The sequence below is a fragment of the Metopolophium dirhodum genome, chromosome 7, assembly GCF_019925205.1.
Source record: "Metopolophium dirhodum isolate CAU chromosome 7, ASM1992520v1, whole genome shotgun sequence".
Lineage (NCBI taxonomy): Eukaryota > Metazoa > Arthropoda > Insecta > Hemiptera > Aphididae > Metopolophium > Metopolophium dirhodum.
In genome coordinates, this window is record NC_083566.1 from 2,493,179 (window position 1) to 2,511,027 (window position 17,849).

The 17,849-nt window shown below is 27.9% G+C and overlaps 3 protein-coding genes across 5 annotated transcripts; 1 reads left to right on the plus strand and 2 right to left on the minus strand.

The window, feature by feature from the left end:
* The first annotated feature begins 2,562 nt into the window (after positions 1–2,562).
* Positions 2,563–6,177, plus strand: LOC132949675 (uncharacterized). The gene is made up of 4 exons (XM_061020667.1): positions 2,563–3,114; positions 4,023–4,108; positions 4,175–5,255; positions 5,995–6,177. The coding sequence occupies exons 1-3, from the start codon at positions 3,039–3,041 to the stop codon at positions 5,252–5,254; spliced, it is 1,242 nt and encodes a 413-aa protein (XP_060876650.1). The 5' UTR covers positions 2,563–3,038; the 3' UTR covers position 5,255; positions 5,995–6,177.
* LOC132949673 (sedoheptulokinase-like) lies at positions 6,097–11,163 on the minus strand. Of its 3 annotated transcripts, XM_061020665.1 has the most exons (8): positions 10,394–11,163; positions 7,802–8,043; positions 7,462–7,727; positions 7,274–7,399; positions 7,054–7,191; positions 6,657–6,849; positions 6,387–6,584; positions 6,097–6,313 (listed from the first exon to the last, which is right to left on the minus strand). In XM_061020665.1, coding segments are annotated over exons 1-8 (1,383 nt in total). In that variant the 5' UTR covers positions 10,613–11,163; the 3' UTR covers positions 6,097–6,312. The 3 variants fall into 3 exon arrangements, with proteins under 3 accessions (XP_060876648.1, XP_060876647.1, XP_060876649.1); XM_061020664.1 differs by having other exon boundaries at positions 6,097–6,584; positions 10,394–11,161; XM_061020666.1 differs by having other exon boundaries at positions 6,098–6,584; positions 7,802–8,253; positions 10,394–10,510.
* Positions 11,164–15,062: 3,899 nt separating this feature from the next.
* LOC132948553 (uncharacterized) lies at positions 15,063–17,521 on the minus strand. Its single transcript, XM_061019066.1, has 2 exons — positions 17,337–17,521; positions 15,063–17,144 (listed from the first exon to the last, which is right to left on the minus strand). The coding sequence occupies exons 1-2, from the start codon at positions 17,445–17,447 to the stop codon at positions 16,437–16,439; spliced, it is 819 nt and encodes a 272-aa protein (XP_060875049.1). The 5' UTR covers positions 17,448–17,521; the 3' UTR covers positions 15,063–16,436.
* Positions 17,522–17,849: the final 328 nt, after the last annotated feature.

Genomic DNA, 17,849 nt, shown 5'->3' on the forward strand with positions numbered 1-17,849 from the left:
TTTAAATGTTTTTAACCTCAATCCTTTTAAGAAGATTTCACATACCACACCCACATGTGTTGTCTCCGGCTTACACACGTACGACATAGTCAAAACGTGTTAACGCATTCTTGGTATAATTCGCTCAATTTTGGTTATAGAATAAAAATACCTACTATACAATTAAATTGTGAAAATATTACGGGGGCATGACGGTACATTTTTATCCATTATTCCCAATATAACATTCATTATATCGTTTAGAAATAGCAAAAATTTTAAAATGTCCCTTAACTTTTCAAAAAAAACTCAACGTCTTGCCCCCCGAAATATTATCATCTTTTAATTTTGTAATGTAATAGATGTTTTTTTCCTAACACCAAAATTAAACGAGTTCTACACAGCTTGCGTAAACCCGTTTTGTCTATGTCGTATGTGTGAAAGACGGAGAAGACGCATGCACGTGGGACGTCCTCTTAATATACCTATATATATAATTATAAACATTTTGTGGTAAATATTATGTTATATACTAATATTATATTGCTATCAAGCAATATCTACAATCTACTCAGTAAAATGTTTATGGAAGACTTAGAGGATCAAACTTGAGGTATAGAATTTTGACAAATTTAGTTATCAATTCAAAATTGATAACTGGCAGTGGTCTATAATATCATAAAATAATAATATTGTTCTATGATCATATTTGACACCAGTGGCTAGTTAAAATGCAGTGCCTTTAACTAATAAGTGGGTATTAACTTTTTTATATTTTAATTTTAAAGCAAACTATGAGTATTTTTAAAAATTGTAAATTGTTTATAACTGGCCACAAAGTGCATTAACAAAAAGGTGGGTAAGTGGATGTTGCTCTGCTGTACGGTAGGTTACAAGTGGGTCACTGTAATGGATGGTGTTAAATTTGAATTTAATGATATAATATTATTGTATAAGGAAAACGGTCAGTTAGCCTTTGATATTACTAAGTATATTTGATGATATTATTGTGAATAAAGTAATTTTTATATTTCCGTGGAACCTTATTTTAAATTTTCAATCCTTAGCTACAAAAGTTGAATATTTTATAAATTTTTAACTACAAAATAATTATTACATTTTAAATTTGATAAATTTGAACTTTAAATGCTTATAAAAAAAATTGTGCCTATGTATTTTCAATATTTTTCAACTGCTATTGTAATAATATATCAGAAGCCTTGCATAAAATGTTTACCCTTTTCTACCCAACAAATAAAATTTTATTGATTTTCATAGAAAAAAAAACAAAAAGTTGAGAATTTACAATGTCCGTAAACAGCTCAAAAAGAGTCAAATTATTTTCAAAATTGTATCGTGTATATAAAATTCTAATATAAACATTCAGTGAAATTTTCAAGTATCTACAGTCATACGTTTTTTAATTAGAACAAAATAAGAAAATCGTTACACGTGAATATCAAATGTTGTAAAAATATGAATTTCAAACGCTCAGAAAAATTTAATTTGACTTTCTTGTAGATATTTTTTTTTTTTTGATAAAGGTAGACAAACTTATGGATAATCTTGTATTACATTTTCAAATCTTAGATTAAAAAAAAAAAATTTTTATGAATTCTCAACTAAAAATAATTTTCGTGATTTTTTCGTATTTTGTCAATATTTGAACTTTAAATGCTTATAAATAAAAACTGTGACGATGGATTTTTTATTTTTTAATTTTCTTTTCAATACTAATAATTAAAAATATAATTTGAGTTCCTCATAAGTTTGTTTACATTTGTCAAAAAAATAAATATCCATTGAAATGTCTTAATACATTTTTATGAGCGTCTGAAGTCCAAATTTTGACAAAATTTACCAATTATTCAGTAGTTAAATTGTATAAATATTCAATTTTTATAGCTAAGGAATAAAGTGTCATAAAACCCCCCGTTCACCACGCCACTGACTGTGACCGACCACCATGCTGCACCTTGGATTAAAATTATTTACATAAATTGTAAGTATAAGTGCATATATTATAACCATTGATTATCCGAATAAATTATTAATTAAAGTGTATGCAGCACTTACATTATAACTAATATATAGAATAATTTACTGAAATTAAAATATTGAATTAGTGAGCTAAGTATTTTTCATGTTGAATAATTTATATTTACTAGGATTTTTAATACGAGTATTTTTAATCATCGTATATCTATGTTGACGTTAAAATAAAAAAAAATAATATTTTTATTATATAATCTTATATTTTTGAATTTGAATAACTAATAACGGCCGGAAAACCGTCTGCGCTCAGAGTCGTTTTTCGTATTGCAACTTATAACCAACTGGTACCCACACAGCAGAGCAACATCCACTTGCCCGCTTTTTAAAATTTTTTTTTTTTATCGATTTCAAGCAACGTAAAGACGTGACGCGCAATCGCGCGGAAACTATTATAATTTCAACACCTGTAAAAACCAATCGTGATTAAAATATATATCCTAGATGTTTTCAACCGTAATGTCTGAACGGATTTACACGAGAACCGTCCGTCCTGTTTCGTGAAACGAAAAGTAGTCGTCCGGTATCGTCGTGTTGGACGTACAAGAAATTAAAATTCGGTGGGGATTGCCGACGACACCGTCTTTTCCATGTGCCGCGTAAATTCCTCCGAATCTTCACCGGCGAGCGGCGACAGCTGATATCAGACGTTAAAATATCGGTTATTTTTTCCACGACGTTCGAACGTTCTGAATTTCCAATTCAAATTTTAAGCCAAACATCAATAATATTATGATATTATAATTCGTTAATAACAAATTAACAAATATTACGTTGGAATAAGTGCATCATGGTACATGGCAACAGTGACCACTGTTCTAACGTAATTTACTTTTAATTTTCACTGTTTTACCAATTTAGCTGTCGTTGTTTGAATACTTCAACGTTGTTACTTCCTGTTAAATATTAAATTTGTAATACTACAAACGACATAGTACTGTTGGATTCTTCGAAATCTTTCTGTTTTCTAATTTGCGTGTGTACATTAATAGCTTAGCATTTTTAAAATGAATAAAGAAAGGCGCGTCGGCCGTCGCAGTGTGGTTCAAAATCTTGTTAAACTTACTCCCGAATACGATAATGGTATGTATCAAGTATCTATATTATAATATTATTTTGCATCTTTTTATTTCAAACAAAATTAGTACTCACAACTCATACTATATATAATTATTATATAAATTATTATATGAACCTTAATTACCTGTCGGGTATCATATTGATTGCGTAAGATCCATTTTATTCCTTTTAGTAAGTAGTTGTTATGTATTTTCATTGAAATTCTGACTATTTAGGTAATTGGTAATCAAATTTTCGTTCACGGTAAAACACCAGTTGTTCCATATTAAACATACAATATAATATATTTTATGTACAAACATATAATATTGAATAACATACCTATCTCGGCACACTATTTATAAATTAATTGTTCTGTCGTAAAGTATGTGGCTATGTAAAATTATATAAATACCGGGCATCCTCATTTTAATTAGGTTAACAAATTATAATGCATCCCCAGGTATCTTATTTCGATAAATCATTATAGTTAATAAATATCATAATTCAACGTTGTTAGATAATACTATGATACAAATTGCTCTCTCTGAAAATTACTCTGCTATCTAATTAATTATTACCTAAATAATTACTTTGCTGATGGCTTCACTTTCAGCTATAATAATGACATAATACTTGATTTACGTCTTAAGAGATTTTGAGTAGCGTTCAATATTTATTTGGATATTTATCTTTTTTATGATACTCTTAAAGATAATTAATAGTTTAAAATTTAAAAAATAATGAATATGGGAAACAAAATATGGATACCAACCTATTATTTTAGAAAAGATTTGATTTATTTATTTTTAAAATTAAATTTATTTAGGTATTGATACATGTCGAGTTTAGTTCTTAATTACCATAATCACTACATAGTTTAGGTACCTATATTATTTTAAATAATTAAACTCTTTATTTGTAACTTTTAGAAGAAAAAGTGTCAGTTGGACCAAAAAAAGCTTTGTTTGATGACGATACATTTGTTATGAAACGTACATTAAAGCCATTACATGAGGTATATACTAATATTTACATACCGTATAAAAGTAGCCATAATCAATGTATTTCAATTTATTTTCAGATTAACAATTTTCAGTTTTCTTCATCAAAATCAAAAAGTCATGATAAACTTTATACAGAAAATACTTTTGAAATACCAAAATCTACATACATGGATATGTTTAATAACCATAATAAAATTCCATTATCTCCACCTAGTAGAATAAAACTTCTTGAATCATCAAAGGGAAAATCCCGCCAAAAGCCTTGTGAACCTGTATTGCAATCAAAAGAACTTTTCAACACACTAATTGACTCACCTTGTACTAAATATGAAAAAGTACAGTTCAACAATGCATTATCATCTGCCTCTAAGTATTTATTAAACCGCCACTTAGAATCAGTCCAACAAAACGCTGACATATTTAATGTCTCAACACCTGATGTAAATTTGTGTCCTGTCAATGAAAATAATTTTAATAAATTCACAACTCCAAGTTTATTAGATCTAAGTATTACTCCGAAGCCAGACATATGTAAATCACATAGTCAAACTCAAACATCAAATCTACCTTTAGTAACTGAAGTAACAAAAAACAAAAAAAATGATGAGATTTGTCAAAATCAAACATCAAATATGCCCCTATTAGTTGAAGAAGAAATTGAAGGATTGAAAAACAAAGATATTGATGATATTCGTCAAACTCAAATATCAAATCTGTCTTTATTAGTTGAAGATATTGAAGAACTGAAAAAAAAAGAAATTGACGATATTCGCCAAACTAAATCACAATGTTGTGATTTAATGAAGACCCGGTTCAAAGAAATTGAACTAGAAATTGAAAAACATTTTGGCATTATGGAAAATAAAGTTAATGAAAACTATGATAAATTGATAAAAAAAATTCAAGATGGAAACAATGACAGTGTTGAATCACAAACTTCAATCGTTACAACAGAAACAGTGAAGGAAAAAAATTATACTAGAATGACTGGTGCTTTTGGAATTTTCAATAATTTAAATAAAGATTGCAGTTTTTTGAAAACTCCTAAGACTAAAGGCAAAACCCGGGAAGAAATGTTAAATAGGGGAGTTTTGACACCATGTACAATGTCATTTGTTTTACAAGAACAATTAATGCACTTGAATAGTAGTTCTTAAGGTAATATACATATATTATTTTATATTATTTAAAGCAGATATTGTTACCATTGATTTTATATTAATATTTTGTAATTTAATTTCAACTTTAGATAATTAAGTAGGTTTATCGTAATTACAATCCAGGTTTTTCTGTTTATTTTTTAAATTAACTATTTTTGGAAATTATATGCTTTGGTTTACTTTTTTTTAAATCAAGTAAATTTAGTGGGCAATATATTCTGATTAGTTCTGTACATACAAATGTTCAATATTGCTGATGCATCTGATCAATCAAATCATTTTCATTATACCACTAATTTGTATATACCATGTTAAAATGATACAATATATCAAATTATACATGCAAATGTTCAATCTTAATAGTGCTAAAATAAATAAGAAAAATTAAGTTTCCTTTCTGTTTTGTGGTAATTCAAATAATCATAATCCAATTAGCTATATTCATCCAACATACGCCTAATGAAATACTAGTTCTTCGTAAATTGTTGTATCTCTTGCCATTGAAGTTATTTGGATAAAAACAATATCGAGACGGTATTTTCAAATATAACTAAAAATAATAATAATTTAACAAATATTGTCTAGAAATTCAAAATTCAGAACTATACAATATGTATAAACTGTATTTTATTTAACTTTGTATGCTCTTTACATGTATGTATATATTTATCATTATTAATTTGTACATTTAATTTTAATGTATTTTATTTATATATTAGGTTTATTTTATGTTTCAGCTTTTGACCTGTGAATAATCCAAAAGATATAACTAATAATTTTTAAAGAACTTAATTTGTAAATGTTCATTAGTTATTGTGACCATTAATTATTTTTATGCAACAATTCAAATAGGTACTAAAAATATGTTTATTTTTAATGTTAATACTAAATATTTATTTACTGTACTTAATATTGATAAAAATCATTTTTTTTTTATTATTATTATTATTATTATTATTTATTTACATTTCATTTATAAATTATAATATAGTAGTTATGATGATTGCAATATTGTAGTGAAATACATTTTTTAGTCGATGATTCCATGTTGTACATCTATAAATATACCAAACATTTCTTTTACGTTCTTTTATATTTTATGAATAACACATATATGAAGTATGTTTACTAATTGAATAAGGAAGGATTATTCTTCAATAATGCTAAAGCTGCACCAAAAGCAGAATCTTCTGACATTGTTACACTCAGTGGAAGATTATAACAAGTTTCTATTTCTTTTTTTATTATATGATTTTTGGTTATGACTGATCCTGAACCTATGATTCTTTGAATTCCAGCTTTCAATAACATTTCTCTTGGCATCATTCTAAAATAAAATTAACTCAAGTGTTATAGTTGTATATCATTGCATTGTCTTGAGATAATTTAATAAACCTACTTGAGTAAATTATTAATGATTCCTTTGCAAAAACCTGAAAACAATTCTGATAATGTGAGGTTATTATTTGTAACATTTATTAATGATCCAAACGTTGTTGGATTGTGCCTTTCTCCAAAAATTAAAGGGTTTACTATAAGAGGTGTCAAATTTTCTTCAGTTGATAAATGTAACAATCGATTCCATAATTCATCTGAAATAAAATTGTTACATAATTGTTTATGACATGTCAATAAAATATTCTATTATTTAGTAAATAAACAATAATTTATGTATTAATAAAAACGGTTAAAAGTTAATGATATAATTATTGTAATATTATGATGTGGGTTTGACTAATAGAATGGTATTGAGATTGATACTTAAACATAAAACATGTGTTAGTATTATTAATTACCTTCAGTTATAGTCAATCCAAGAGCAGATACCCAGCTAAACACAGATCTAACAAAAGAGTCTAAGACATTTCCACCATTCAATGAAGCTGCTACTGCCAAGAAGTGATTCTCAAAATACGGAAAATATTCAACACCATCTAATTCAACAACAAAAAATTGTATAACAAACTAATAAGAATTATTACAAGTATATAAATATTAATTGTCTAATCATTTTACCACATTGTATCTCAATTTCTTTGGCTATGAATGCAACTTGGGCAGAGGTTGAAATGTTAATTACAGCATCTGTCATTGTTGTTAATGTGGCTATTACTGAACATTGCAAATCACCAAGAGCAACACCTTAATGGTAGATAAATCAATTAAATACAAGTTATTTCATTTTAAAAATGTTTATCATTTACCAACTACCACGCCTTTTGGTATATGATAAATTGTTTCATATAATGTCCCTACATTTATTCCAGGTTGTACGACGGGTGGTAACAGATGAACTGGAAAATTTGCTTCTGTTAGAATATCTATATTCCAGGAACAGTCAGTTACATTAAAATATCCCCAACTTGCCGCATTGTGAGTAGACATGACTGATTTTCCTTGATTGCAAAGTATTGATACAATTAAATCTTGAATTGTACCGCATTGATTAAAACTACTCAATATTTCTGGTCTAAAAATTATATATAAAAACATTTGTATTTTATTTTTAAGTATTCAATAATTTGTTACACCTATAATACTAACTGATTTTCTTTTAACCAAAATATGGTATTACATCCATAACCTGAGTATGCCTTTAAATGAGAATGAGGTTTTGGCAGTTTGGCCAAAAATTGGAAATCTGTACGTGCATCTTGCCATGTATATAAATTAGATACAAATTTATCTGTTTTGCTTGTAAACTCAGTATCCCAAAAGTTGTGTACGAATTTTTCATCCCAGAAAACTATTCCATGCATTTGACCACAAATACCAATTGCTTTTACCTTATTATAAGGATCAGATTGTTTGTGAAATTTTAGATTCTGAACAAATCGATGAACATATTGATTTTTTTATGTGTTTTTTTTGTGTCATCACCCCTCATCACCTTTAAAAACCGTAAAAATGGTTCTATTTTCTCATAGGGAATTTAATCTAGGTGGTACTTTGGGAGGTCGAAAGTAAAATGTTCTCAATTGTTTTCAAAATAGAGTCTAGAAAAACAAACAAAAAAATTGATTTTGATTTTTTGGTAACTAAAAAAAATAATTGAATATAGATGAAATAAGATTAACAAGATTTTCGAAATATTGCGAATCTTTGAGCTATATTTATAGGCATAAAAAGTATTATAGAGTACCTATAGTATATTAGAGTTTTATTAGTTTTTTTTAAACTCTTTTCGATAGAAAATTTTTCAATCTGTCAATAAACTTGAAAATGTAATACAACATTAGTCATAAGTCATAAGTTAATGTTTGTGGAAATTAAAAAAAATTGAGCGTAAATCCACAACAATTTTTTATGAGCGTCTAATAAGGGTGTTGGTGCCGGTTTTTTCAATTTTACGAAATTCTATAAAATTTGAAAATTATATTTTTAGTTACTACCGTTATAATACTTTTCCACAAATCTACAGCTCGATACCTATTTACGGTGTATTATATCAAAGAAAATTACATCACTGGAAAAACTATCACGCCCTGTAAAATAGTCAGATTTTGTTAATTTATTTTTTATTTAAAAGAAGAGAACATTTTTCAAGGCATATCAATAAAGACCGAATTTCATTTTACTTTAAATACTGATAGTAAAATACTTTTGAAAAGGAACAATAATTATAATATAATTATTATACATTTTAAAATCGGGCTCTGATCCGACTTGTAAAATGTTCTCTTCTTTTAAATAAAAATAAAAATTAACGAAATCCGACTATTCTACAGGGCGTGAGAGTTTTTCCTGCGGGTCATGTTTTCGTACTAAAAATACGCACCGGCTCCGACGTCCTTAAATCATAATTTTGAAAGAAACACGAAAACTAGCAAATTATAACTACAAAATTTTTATTAAATTTTGTCAAAATTCAAACTTAAAATTCATACTTTTAGACATTTTTTTTTTTTGGATAAAGGTTGACAAACTTATGAATAACCTTGTATTACATTTTCAAATCTTAGTTTTAAAAAGAAAAATTTTTATGAATTCTCAACTCAAAAAAATTTGCTCAATTTTTTGATTTTTCCTTGTTTTGTCAAGATTTGAACTTTAAATGCTTATAAAAAAAAACGGTGACTAAGGATTTTAATATTTTTCAAATGTCATTGTAACAATATAGTAGGAGCCTTGTATTAATTTTTCAAGCTTTTTTACCCAACAAATAAAGTTTTATTGACATACATAGAAAGAAAGACTAATAAAATTGAAACTGAAAATGTTCCTATACAGTTCAAAACAAATCAAAATATTTTGAAAATTTGATCGTGTATAGAAAATGCAAATATGAACATCCAGTGAAAATGTCATGTATATACGTTGTTCATTTGTTTTAGAGTTAGACTAAATTCCAAATTTGATTTTGTCAAAAACCAATTTTGCGTAAAAATTCCAGTTTTATGTTATTTTCCCGGCGCTTTTGAAAACTATCAAGAATTTTAAAATTTGACCTCACAAATGCACCAACTAGATTCACTTTCCCATCGTACTTTCTCATCATTTGAAGGAAATCGAAGCAGTTTTACTGCCCCAAACCAGACACAAAAATAAAAAAATAAAAAAAAACTGAAATCAATACATTCATCGCTCCGCTCAGAATCTAAAATAAAATTTCGGAGAAGTAGTTAATTAATTATATTATGTGACTTATAACGATGGTAAGTATTTAAAATTTAGTTCAATGGAGAAGTGAACAACATTTCACGGGGTATCTACAGGCTAAAACCTACCCATGTACCACTGTTCTCCAGTGTTTGGAAGGAACGAGTTTCAAAAGGAACGAATTCCTTTTTAAAGAACGGCACGATGAACGAATTCCTTTTTATAAAAAAAGAACGAGGAAACGAACGAGTTCTTTTTTCAAGGAAAAATAACAAAATTGTTCGTTCCTTTCTAGTTCCAATAATTTACACAGACAATTACGTAAATAATTGAAATTAAAATATTTTTTTTTAATGAATAGTTCATAAATTATTATTATCCTCTAAATTATTTTCTAATCATATTTAGAAAATATATTATAAAATTATGTAAAAAAGATATTTTCAAAAAAGTTAAGACTTTGAAAAAAATGAGTGTAGACATTCAAACGGATCACTCTTTTTAATATATGGTTCAATTTTTCATTTAAATACTTACCTTTTCCATCATTTTTCCTGGTGATTTTAAGCATTGTTTCATTGCTTTCAAAATTTTGACAACATCTTGCTCGTCACCTTTTTGATGACTAGGATTAACTTTTGCTATGGTCGGGACCGATTTCGCGTAAACAGATTTTGAAGTGCAGCTGTCTAAAAGTGACACTTTTACTGAACTTGTTCCTATATCTATCCCTAGTATTAATTTTTCAAAATCCATAACTCAACGGTAAATATAATCATCAACTTATTATCTGCGTGCAAATAATTAATATATTTTAACACGACACTAATTTTATCGAAAACAAAATATAATATAGGTAAACTCTTGATTATTGAACCCACTGTCTTATGTATGTACGATGAACTCTACGCACATCAACAATTTATTATACTATGACTGGTTATGGCGTTATTTGAATGTAACATACGCAGTCCATAGTACGAACCGCAATATCACTGTATCAGCTACTATACTCAGTAGGTATTAATCATTCTTAGGTTAAACTGGATTGAGGTCATAATATTCATTTAGGTAAATGTAAACATGTCCTTATCGAATTATTATTTTTTTTTTGTTTATATTTTGGCTTTATGATAGGTAGGTACTTGTACAACTGTACAAGTGTTGAAGTGTACAACGCATTATATTATTGTTTAAAACGCTCGAGGAAAATTGTATCACCTAAACAAAAAGTAGATAGTCGAAGGCAATTTATTGTTGCTGTTTGTGTGGCTAATTGCTTGTCCAATATAATATTATCGCATGGGATTTGGACCTGTTTTATATTATATTATGTACTATATAATAATAATACTAATAATACTCTATACAGAATACGAACGCACCGGAACAACCGGTTTTGCCACGTTAATCTAAGGCGTTCTTGTTCTGGACAGAGCAGCGTTTCTGAACCATTGAGTGGGGCGGGGGGGGGGGGGGGGGGGGGGGGTCGCGATCACCTTGACTGGGGGTCGCGCGGGTCAAAAATAATAAAACTTGAAATTGGAAATGTTTTTAATTATTTTGCTTCTTCCGGACCTATCATATAATATTGACCATATCAATAGCGGCAGGTATATAATGACGTTCTCGGCAATCGTGTGGGGGCTTCGATCCCCTACAGCTACCCTAAATGCTATACAGTATGCTATAGAATGCTTGTGGTTGCGGTGTTATTCTGACTTGATTTAAGAATACAAGTTTGTTAATTAAAAAAAAAGTGATTTACGCTCAAAGAAATCAATTGGTTTTTTTCACTAAAAGTGGGCGATTTGTTTCCAGATGTCAAATTAACTTTGAAGGTTTCGTGCATTCTTGAGATAGAACTTGAAAGCAAACAACACATTGAATGCTTATTATCCAGTTAAATAAACCCATAGGTACTTCAAATATGTTGTATGGCCTGGACTTTTTTTCCGCTGGTTCATCGGCGCATTACGTTTTGTCATATATTTATCCATAATTATTAATTCCAATTGGCAATTACCCACACAAAACTAAAAAGACGCACTTCTTTTTGAAAATACAACTGATTTTACAACTAATAACGCAATATCACACGAGTTTAACACGAGCGACGCGCGACTGTCATCCATAAATTAATCGTTTCATAACACACAAAAATAATATTAATTATTATAACAATAATAACTAATTAGCAGTTGATTAAATGTAGATATCTCATAAATAAAACGGGTACTCCACCGCTAATGGAAATTCCCAACGACCGACAGGGTATTTCTATTGTTCAAATTTGTACCCAATATAGATGGAAGGGGGAGGGGGGGGGTCGCGATGTGACTAAAAAGGTTGAGAAACGATGGGATAGACTGCATTGTTTCTCAACCTTTTTACTGTAGCGACCTCCTTTTTGAATTTAAATTATTGAGTGACCTCCCCAACATATATTTCTTTTTATATACTCGAGTAGAATATAGATTTTTATTAATAATCAATAATAAAAGTACTGTACATTGTACACGACATAAAATACATAAAATGTTATAATTATTTTTAATTAAAAATATGTATTAAACGTTAAATTTTAATTCATATTTCATATTCATACACGACCCTTAATAATAAGTTAGCGACTCCCAGGTTGAGAAACACTGGGATAAAGTATGAGCTATGAGTATAGGCAGTTGGTAGGTAAGTAACTATAAAAAATAGTAAGTATACAACTTTAAACTAGATATTAATATATTATATTATTATAATTATACCATTTATAATATTTTATAAAATTTATATTTAATATAAGCTGCAGTTACAGAGCTGGCCTGCTGCAGGCCTTCAGGTAGAGCTAGGCCAGAGGGAATTTTTTTGTCAGGCGAGACCTAGGTATACATTTTTGTAACACAAAGCCCAAATGTAATACAAATGCGTGAGGTCAGGCCCGGTGCAGGGTAGGGTTATACTTGTATACTTATATACCTATCTTATAATCCTTATTAGCCATAGAGTATAACTGTACAACTGTACAAGTATAAAGTATTAGTGTATAACATTAATTATAAAACACTTTAAACTATAAAATGTACAAATACATGGTCTGGTAGCCGTAATGTTTTATAATATTCAATCAATCAAATTATTCAAATTAATTTATCACTGCAGTGTACCACAGTATCTATATATTAGAATAAATACGATTACGATCATGTATAGGCGCAATTGTATTACCTCCAGCCAGAGGCGGACTGGCCAGGTGGGACAGTGGGAATAGTCCTACTGGGCCGCAGGCTTTCTAAGGCCGCCGGCCTGAATCATGTATAAATTTATATACTTTATACTAAAACAAAACAAAATATAATAATAATTATCAAAATAAATCTATTTAGGCATATCTTATACAATAAATTATAATGATATTAAAATCTTTATAAATGTGGTTATCACTAGCATTGGTTTTATAATATACTATATTATTAGTATATTATAAAATCAATGTCACTAGACACAAATAAACAATAATATAAATATAAGCAATATAAATTTAATTCAGCCCGGAATTGCTATTTATAGCTTTTAATAAATAATAAGGATAATTTCGTATTTTCATTGAAATACATAGGCTGGGTGGTCGACTATGTAGCTATGTAAATTCATATTAATGTGAGTGAGTTATTTGATCCAAAAATAACAATATTGTTTTTACGAACGTGCGCAATTGCCGACTGCTAATCTGTAAACAATTCTAACTATAAGCACATATTGCCCATATTCAAACTAATAATTTAGCCATAAGAGCATCATTTTTAGTACAGTGCACCCGTTCAGTTTGTCGTTTATTAATGTTTTATTACATATTGTCATATTGATACTGTGCATTTTAATTTATAAATATGAATTCTAAAAAACAAAAAGGAGGAGCTGCCAAAGAACGTGAAAAAAAAAAAAATCAAATTACAAATTGCTGCCCAATCATGTCATAACTTATTATGACATGACATTTATATGTAACAATTGTTTACAATGTGTATACAAACTTGTATACAATTTAAACATGCATGTCTTGGCTTATACTCAACTATGTGCTTCATATGAGTTTTTTCTTACTTTGTCAGTCACCGAAGTCAACTGCGAAAGGATATTCAGCAAACTTAAGCTTGTTAAAACAAGACTCAGAGCCAATATAAGTCAAGATAATTTAGAAGCACTCTTAATTATGAGTGTTTAAAAACAATTACTCAATGAAATTGAAATTTCAAATATCATTGAATATTTAAAAGCTAGTTTTACAGTAATGACTAAAATGTTTTCAATATAAAATTGTCATTTCAGTTTTGTTTTATATAATTTAAGTATTTTCTTAACTATAATAAATAATAATGCATTAATTTGTATGGATTATGATTCTTCTTCTTCATTCTCTGGCATGACTACTCTCTAAGAAATTTTGCTGACATTACTAAACTTTGCCACCTATCTCTATCTATGAATTATATTATATGAAAAAAATTCTTTTGAGTCTAATTGTTGATTATCATGTTTTTTAATGTTGAAACTAGACCCATAGTATCAGTATGTAACATAACACACACCAGAGTACGTATTTGACCTAATTAAATTAAATTGTACATGCTATTTATAGGTACCTTATAACAATTAATTATATTTATTTAAGATTTTTTTTTTTGGGGGGGGGGGGGGGGTGTTTATTTTTTTGGGGGCTAATCACCCTTCAGGACACCTCTATTTGGGCCGGTGACCGTGATTTCCCACTGGGCCGAACACCCCTCAGTACGCCTCTGCCTCCAGCCTCCAGGACCTCCTATAATGTGATTATATTATTATAATAAACTCCATAGTTATTATGAGTATGATTTTGTATCGACTCCGCTGGCTACTGTTTATACTTTATAATATCAACACACCGATTCCCCCGGACACTGTTCATCCCTCACCGCCATTGTATATTTGTGTGTATTTTAAAATATATAATCTATTTAGTATAATTTAGACAATATAATATAATATTAGTATTTAATTAATATATTATATATGTGAATATATTGTTAAACGTATAGTCTAAATTGTATAAAATTATTATAATTATTATTGTATGATTCAAAATTAAAGTGTATAACTATAATATATTTGGTAACATTTGGACACAGTTAATAAGTGATCTTAGAAATTTTCAATACATTTTTTTTTGTTAAATATTTTAAAATTCAGAAACAATTTATAATTTTAAAATAATCATAACTTGCTTTAAAATTTAAATATAAAAAAAAACCTAAGGTTCACTAGATAATATTCTTACTTCTAAAATTTATATGACGTCAATTCACTCTAGTTTTTTAACTAACAGAGCCAAGCGTGATCTGCTGAGCGTACAATTTTCTATATTCTGGCATTTGTAAGACGGAGAAGGCATGTGGGTGTAGTGCCTTCTTAATACCTAATACAATAACAATAGTTACTTTAAAGCAACAATAAAATTGAACAATAAAATAATTAGTCAATTTTTATTTTAAATACTACCGATCTTTGGAATCTTAAGGTGGGTTTACATTTGAGCCCGAACACAAACTATGAATGAACAAATAAGAAACTTGAACACTTATCAAATGCTGTCAGAGATATTAATATACCTAATCTATGAACAACCAATAAAAAAAAAAAAAAAGTTCAGTGTCAAATTGACACAATTCAAACTAAGCCGAATCATTATTTTAAATTACCTAACATAATATTATTATTTAGTTTATATTATGTGGGGTTATTGATGTTGAACATAAAATAATATACTAGTTGTTTAAAAATCAGTACATTTTGCAAAACAAATATAGTTAAAAGCTTAATTATTATTAATAATATATAATTTATAAGTACTAAACAGTATAAACACCAGCCGAGATATCTCAGAGTATAAACAAAAATTACACGGCAGACAAAATAGTTGAAAAAATGTCCATTTATTTTCTGCTAATAAATTTAAATTTAGATTATTCAAAAAAAATATAAATTAATAAATAAATCAAACAAATGATACTTCATTATCACTAAAAAAAAATATAAGTAATTACAGTGATAAATCAAATTAGTTGGTTTTTGTATAATATTATGTTCGTTAGAAAATCAAATAGTTAGTAACTTAAAAAGTGAAAATAAATTTACATTTTAACTAGAATTTGATTTTTTTCAAATATTAATACAAAATATAATAAATTAATAACATTAGTTTATAGTGTAAATACATTATCAAAACAAACTCAATTATAATAACTATTTTCGTAGGTATATAATATAAAAAATATATATTTTTATATTACATATTGGTATTATAATATATTTATCTATATAATATCATATAAGTATACTATATAGCCATGGAGGTAATTATATTGTATTTTGTATAGATACAATAGTACCTATGCATTTCTGCATTGGTATTTGGTAAATGTAGGTAGGTAGATATTATAAATTACCAATTATTATTGTCGTTTTGTTGAGCTGTTTTTAACAGTCAATTGAATTGAGATGAATAAAAAAAACATCTATAGCGTATTTACTAATGGTGCAAGATTCTTCAGTATGGTATGAATAAATCTGGAAAATGACTTAAAAGACAAATAGATTCTTTGGGGTAAGCTAAAGCTAATTTTTTTACTTCAACATTTAGATAATGTTCGGTAACCAAAGTTGAATTTTTGTTCTTAATGTCCCTCAAGGTTAATATACTTCTACATTTGTTAGGATAGATGTTGACAATATCGATATCATTGTTTTTGCAACGTGCGCTGACAGTATTTACAAAATAGTTCAAGAACTCCATAAATTTATTGGTAAAGTTTAACTTAATAAGCAATTCGTTGAATATACTTGAGCATGTTTGGAACACCAATGGTGATTTAGAGCATACATCGATCAAGTTATTTATTTCCCACATTGATATTGCAGACAGAATAGTTTTTTCAAAAATTAAAGGATTCACTTCAATGGCTTTTTCGTGAATAATTATTGGCAATTGCAATACATTTGATCCTAATTGAGTCCAAACAGTCATTAAAATTGAATTCAATGACTTGTTGTTTTTATTTAAGATGGATTCTATGTATCTAGCATATATATCTAAGTCCGCTCCTTGATCGAGTACTGATTTCAATTTGATCATGTGGTCATCATCTATTGCATCGAAATTAATGGAATACAAAAGTTCTTGAATGTTGGACTGTGTGCTGAGGGTACTGTTGGGGATAAAGTTTGATGAAGTGTACAATAATGTTTTCAAAATCATCTAGAATCAAAAACAAAATGTTATTATAAACTAAAGTTTGATATTTAACAAAGTATATCTGATGTCAATATTTATTTGGTTGAATGACACAGAATTCTAACACAGAATAGATGAAATTCATCTATTGTGCTTCTAACATAGTTTGATTAATACCAAATTAACTATTGGAAGTGTTTTCAAATGGTGACTTACTAAACATTTTCCAAATATCTCGTCTTTATCTAAGTTTTTATTTTCCAAATGTTCCAAAAACGTAGCTAAACGATCTTTATTTATTTTTCTAAAATTTGATATTTCCATCATAGTAGCATTTTTACATTATATTATTTCCATACAATTTGTGATAATATATTTTACATAATATTCCTATTTCCTACTTCCTGGTCTTATCTAATACAGTAATAGTTATAATTTAAAATCTTGAAGCCGATTTGATCGGCCCATTCGACCCCGATGTCAACATTGAGCATGCGCAAAACCACTGCTCATGCGCAAGACCAAGGTGGATTTATAAATCACCTTGCCCAAAACATTTCCGCAATTGTGTTACCCCGTTCCGCGCTATACAATACTTACAAAAAAAAAATCAAATGATTATGATATTTTATGATTTATTGCAATATAATTTCAACTTTTCAACAACTATTAAAATTTTGGTTATTTAATTTTAATTTTACAGAATCATTTATTCTGTGATAGCATACA

What these genes read in the sequence shown, in the direction of transcription:
- LOC132949675 (XM_061020667.1), top strand. Translation starts at nt 3,039, where the DNA reads ATGAATAAAGAAAGGCGCGTCGGCCGTCGCAGTGTGGTTCAAAATCTT. An exon ending in TACTCCCGAATACGATAATG is followed by an intron (nt 3,115 to 4,022) that starts GTATGTATCAAG and finishes TGTAACTTTTAG; the next exon opens with AAGAAAAAGTGTCAGTTGGA. An exon ending in CATTAAAGCCATTACATGAG is followed by an intron (nt 4,109 to 4,174) that starts GTATATACTAAT and finishes ATTTATTTTCAG; the next exon opens with ATTAACAATTTTCAGTTTTC.
- LOC132949673 (XM_061020665.1), bottom strand. Translation starts at nt 10,612, where the DNA reads ATGGATTTTGAAAAATTAATACTAGGGATAGATATAGGAACAAGTTCA. An exon ending in AGAAATTGAGATACAATGTG is followed by an intron (nt 7,192 to 7,273) that starts GTAAAATGATTA and finishes TTGTTGAATTAG; the next exon opens with ATGGTGTTGAATATTTTCCG. An exon ending in TGGATTGACTATAACTGAAG is followed by an intron (nt 6,850 to 7,053) that starts GTAATTAATAAT and finishes ATTTTATTTCAG; the next exon opens with ATGAATTATGGAATCGATTG.
- LOC132948553 (XM_061019066.1), bottom strand. Translation starts at nt 17,447, where the DNA reads ATGATGGAAATATCAAATTTTAGAAAAATAAATAAAGATCGTTTAGCT. An exon ending in AGATATTTGGAAAATGTTTA is followed by an intron (nt 17,145 to 17,336) that starts GTAAGTCACCAT and finishes TTTTGATTCTAG; the next exon opens with ATGATTTTGAAAACATTATT.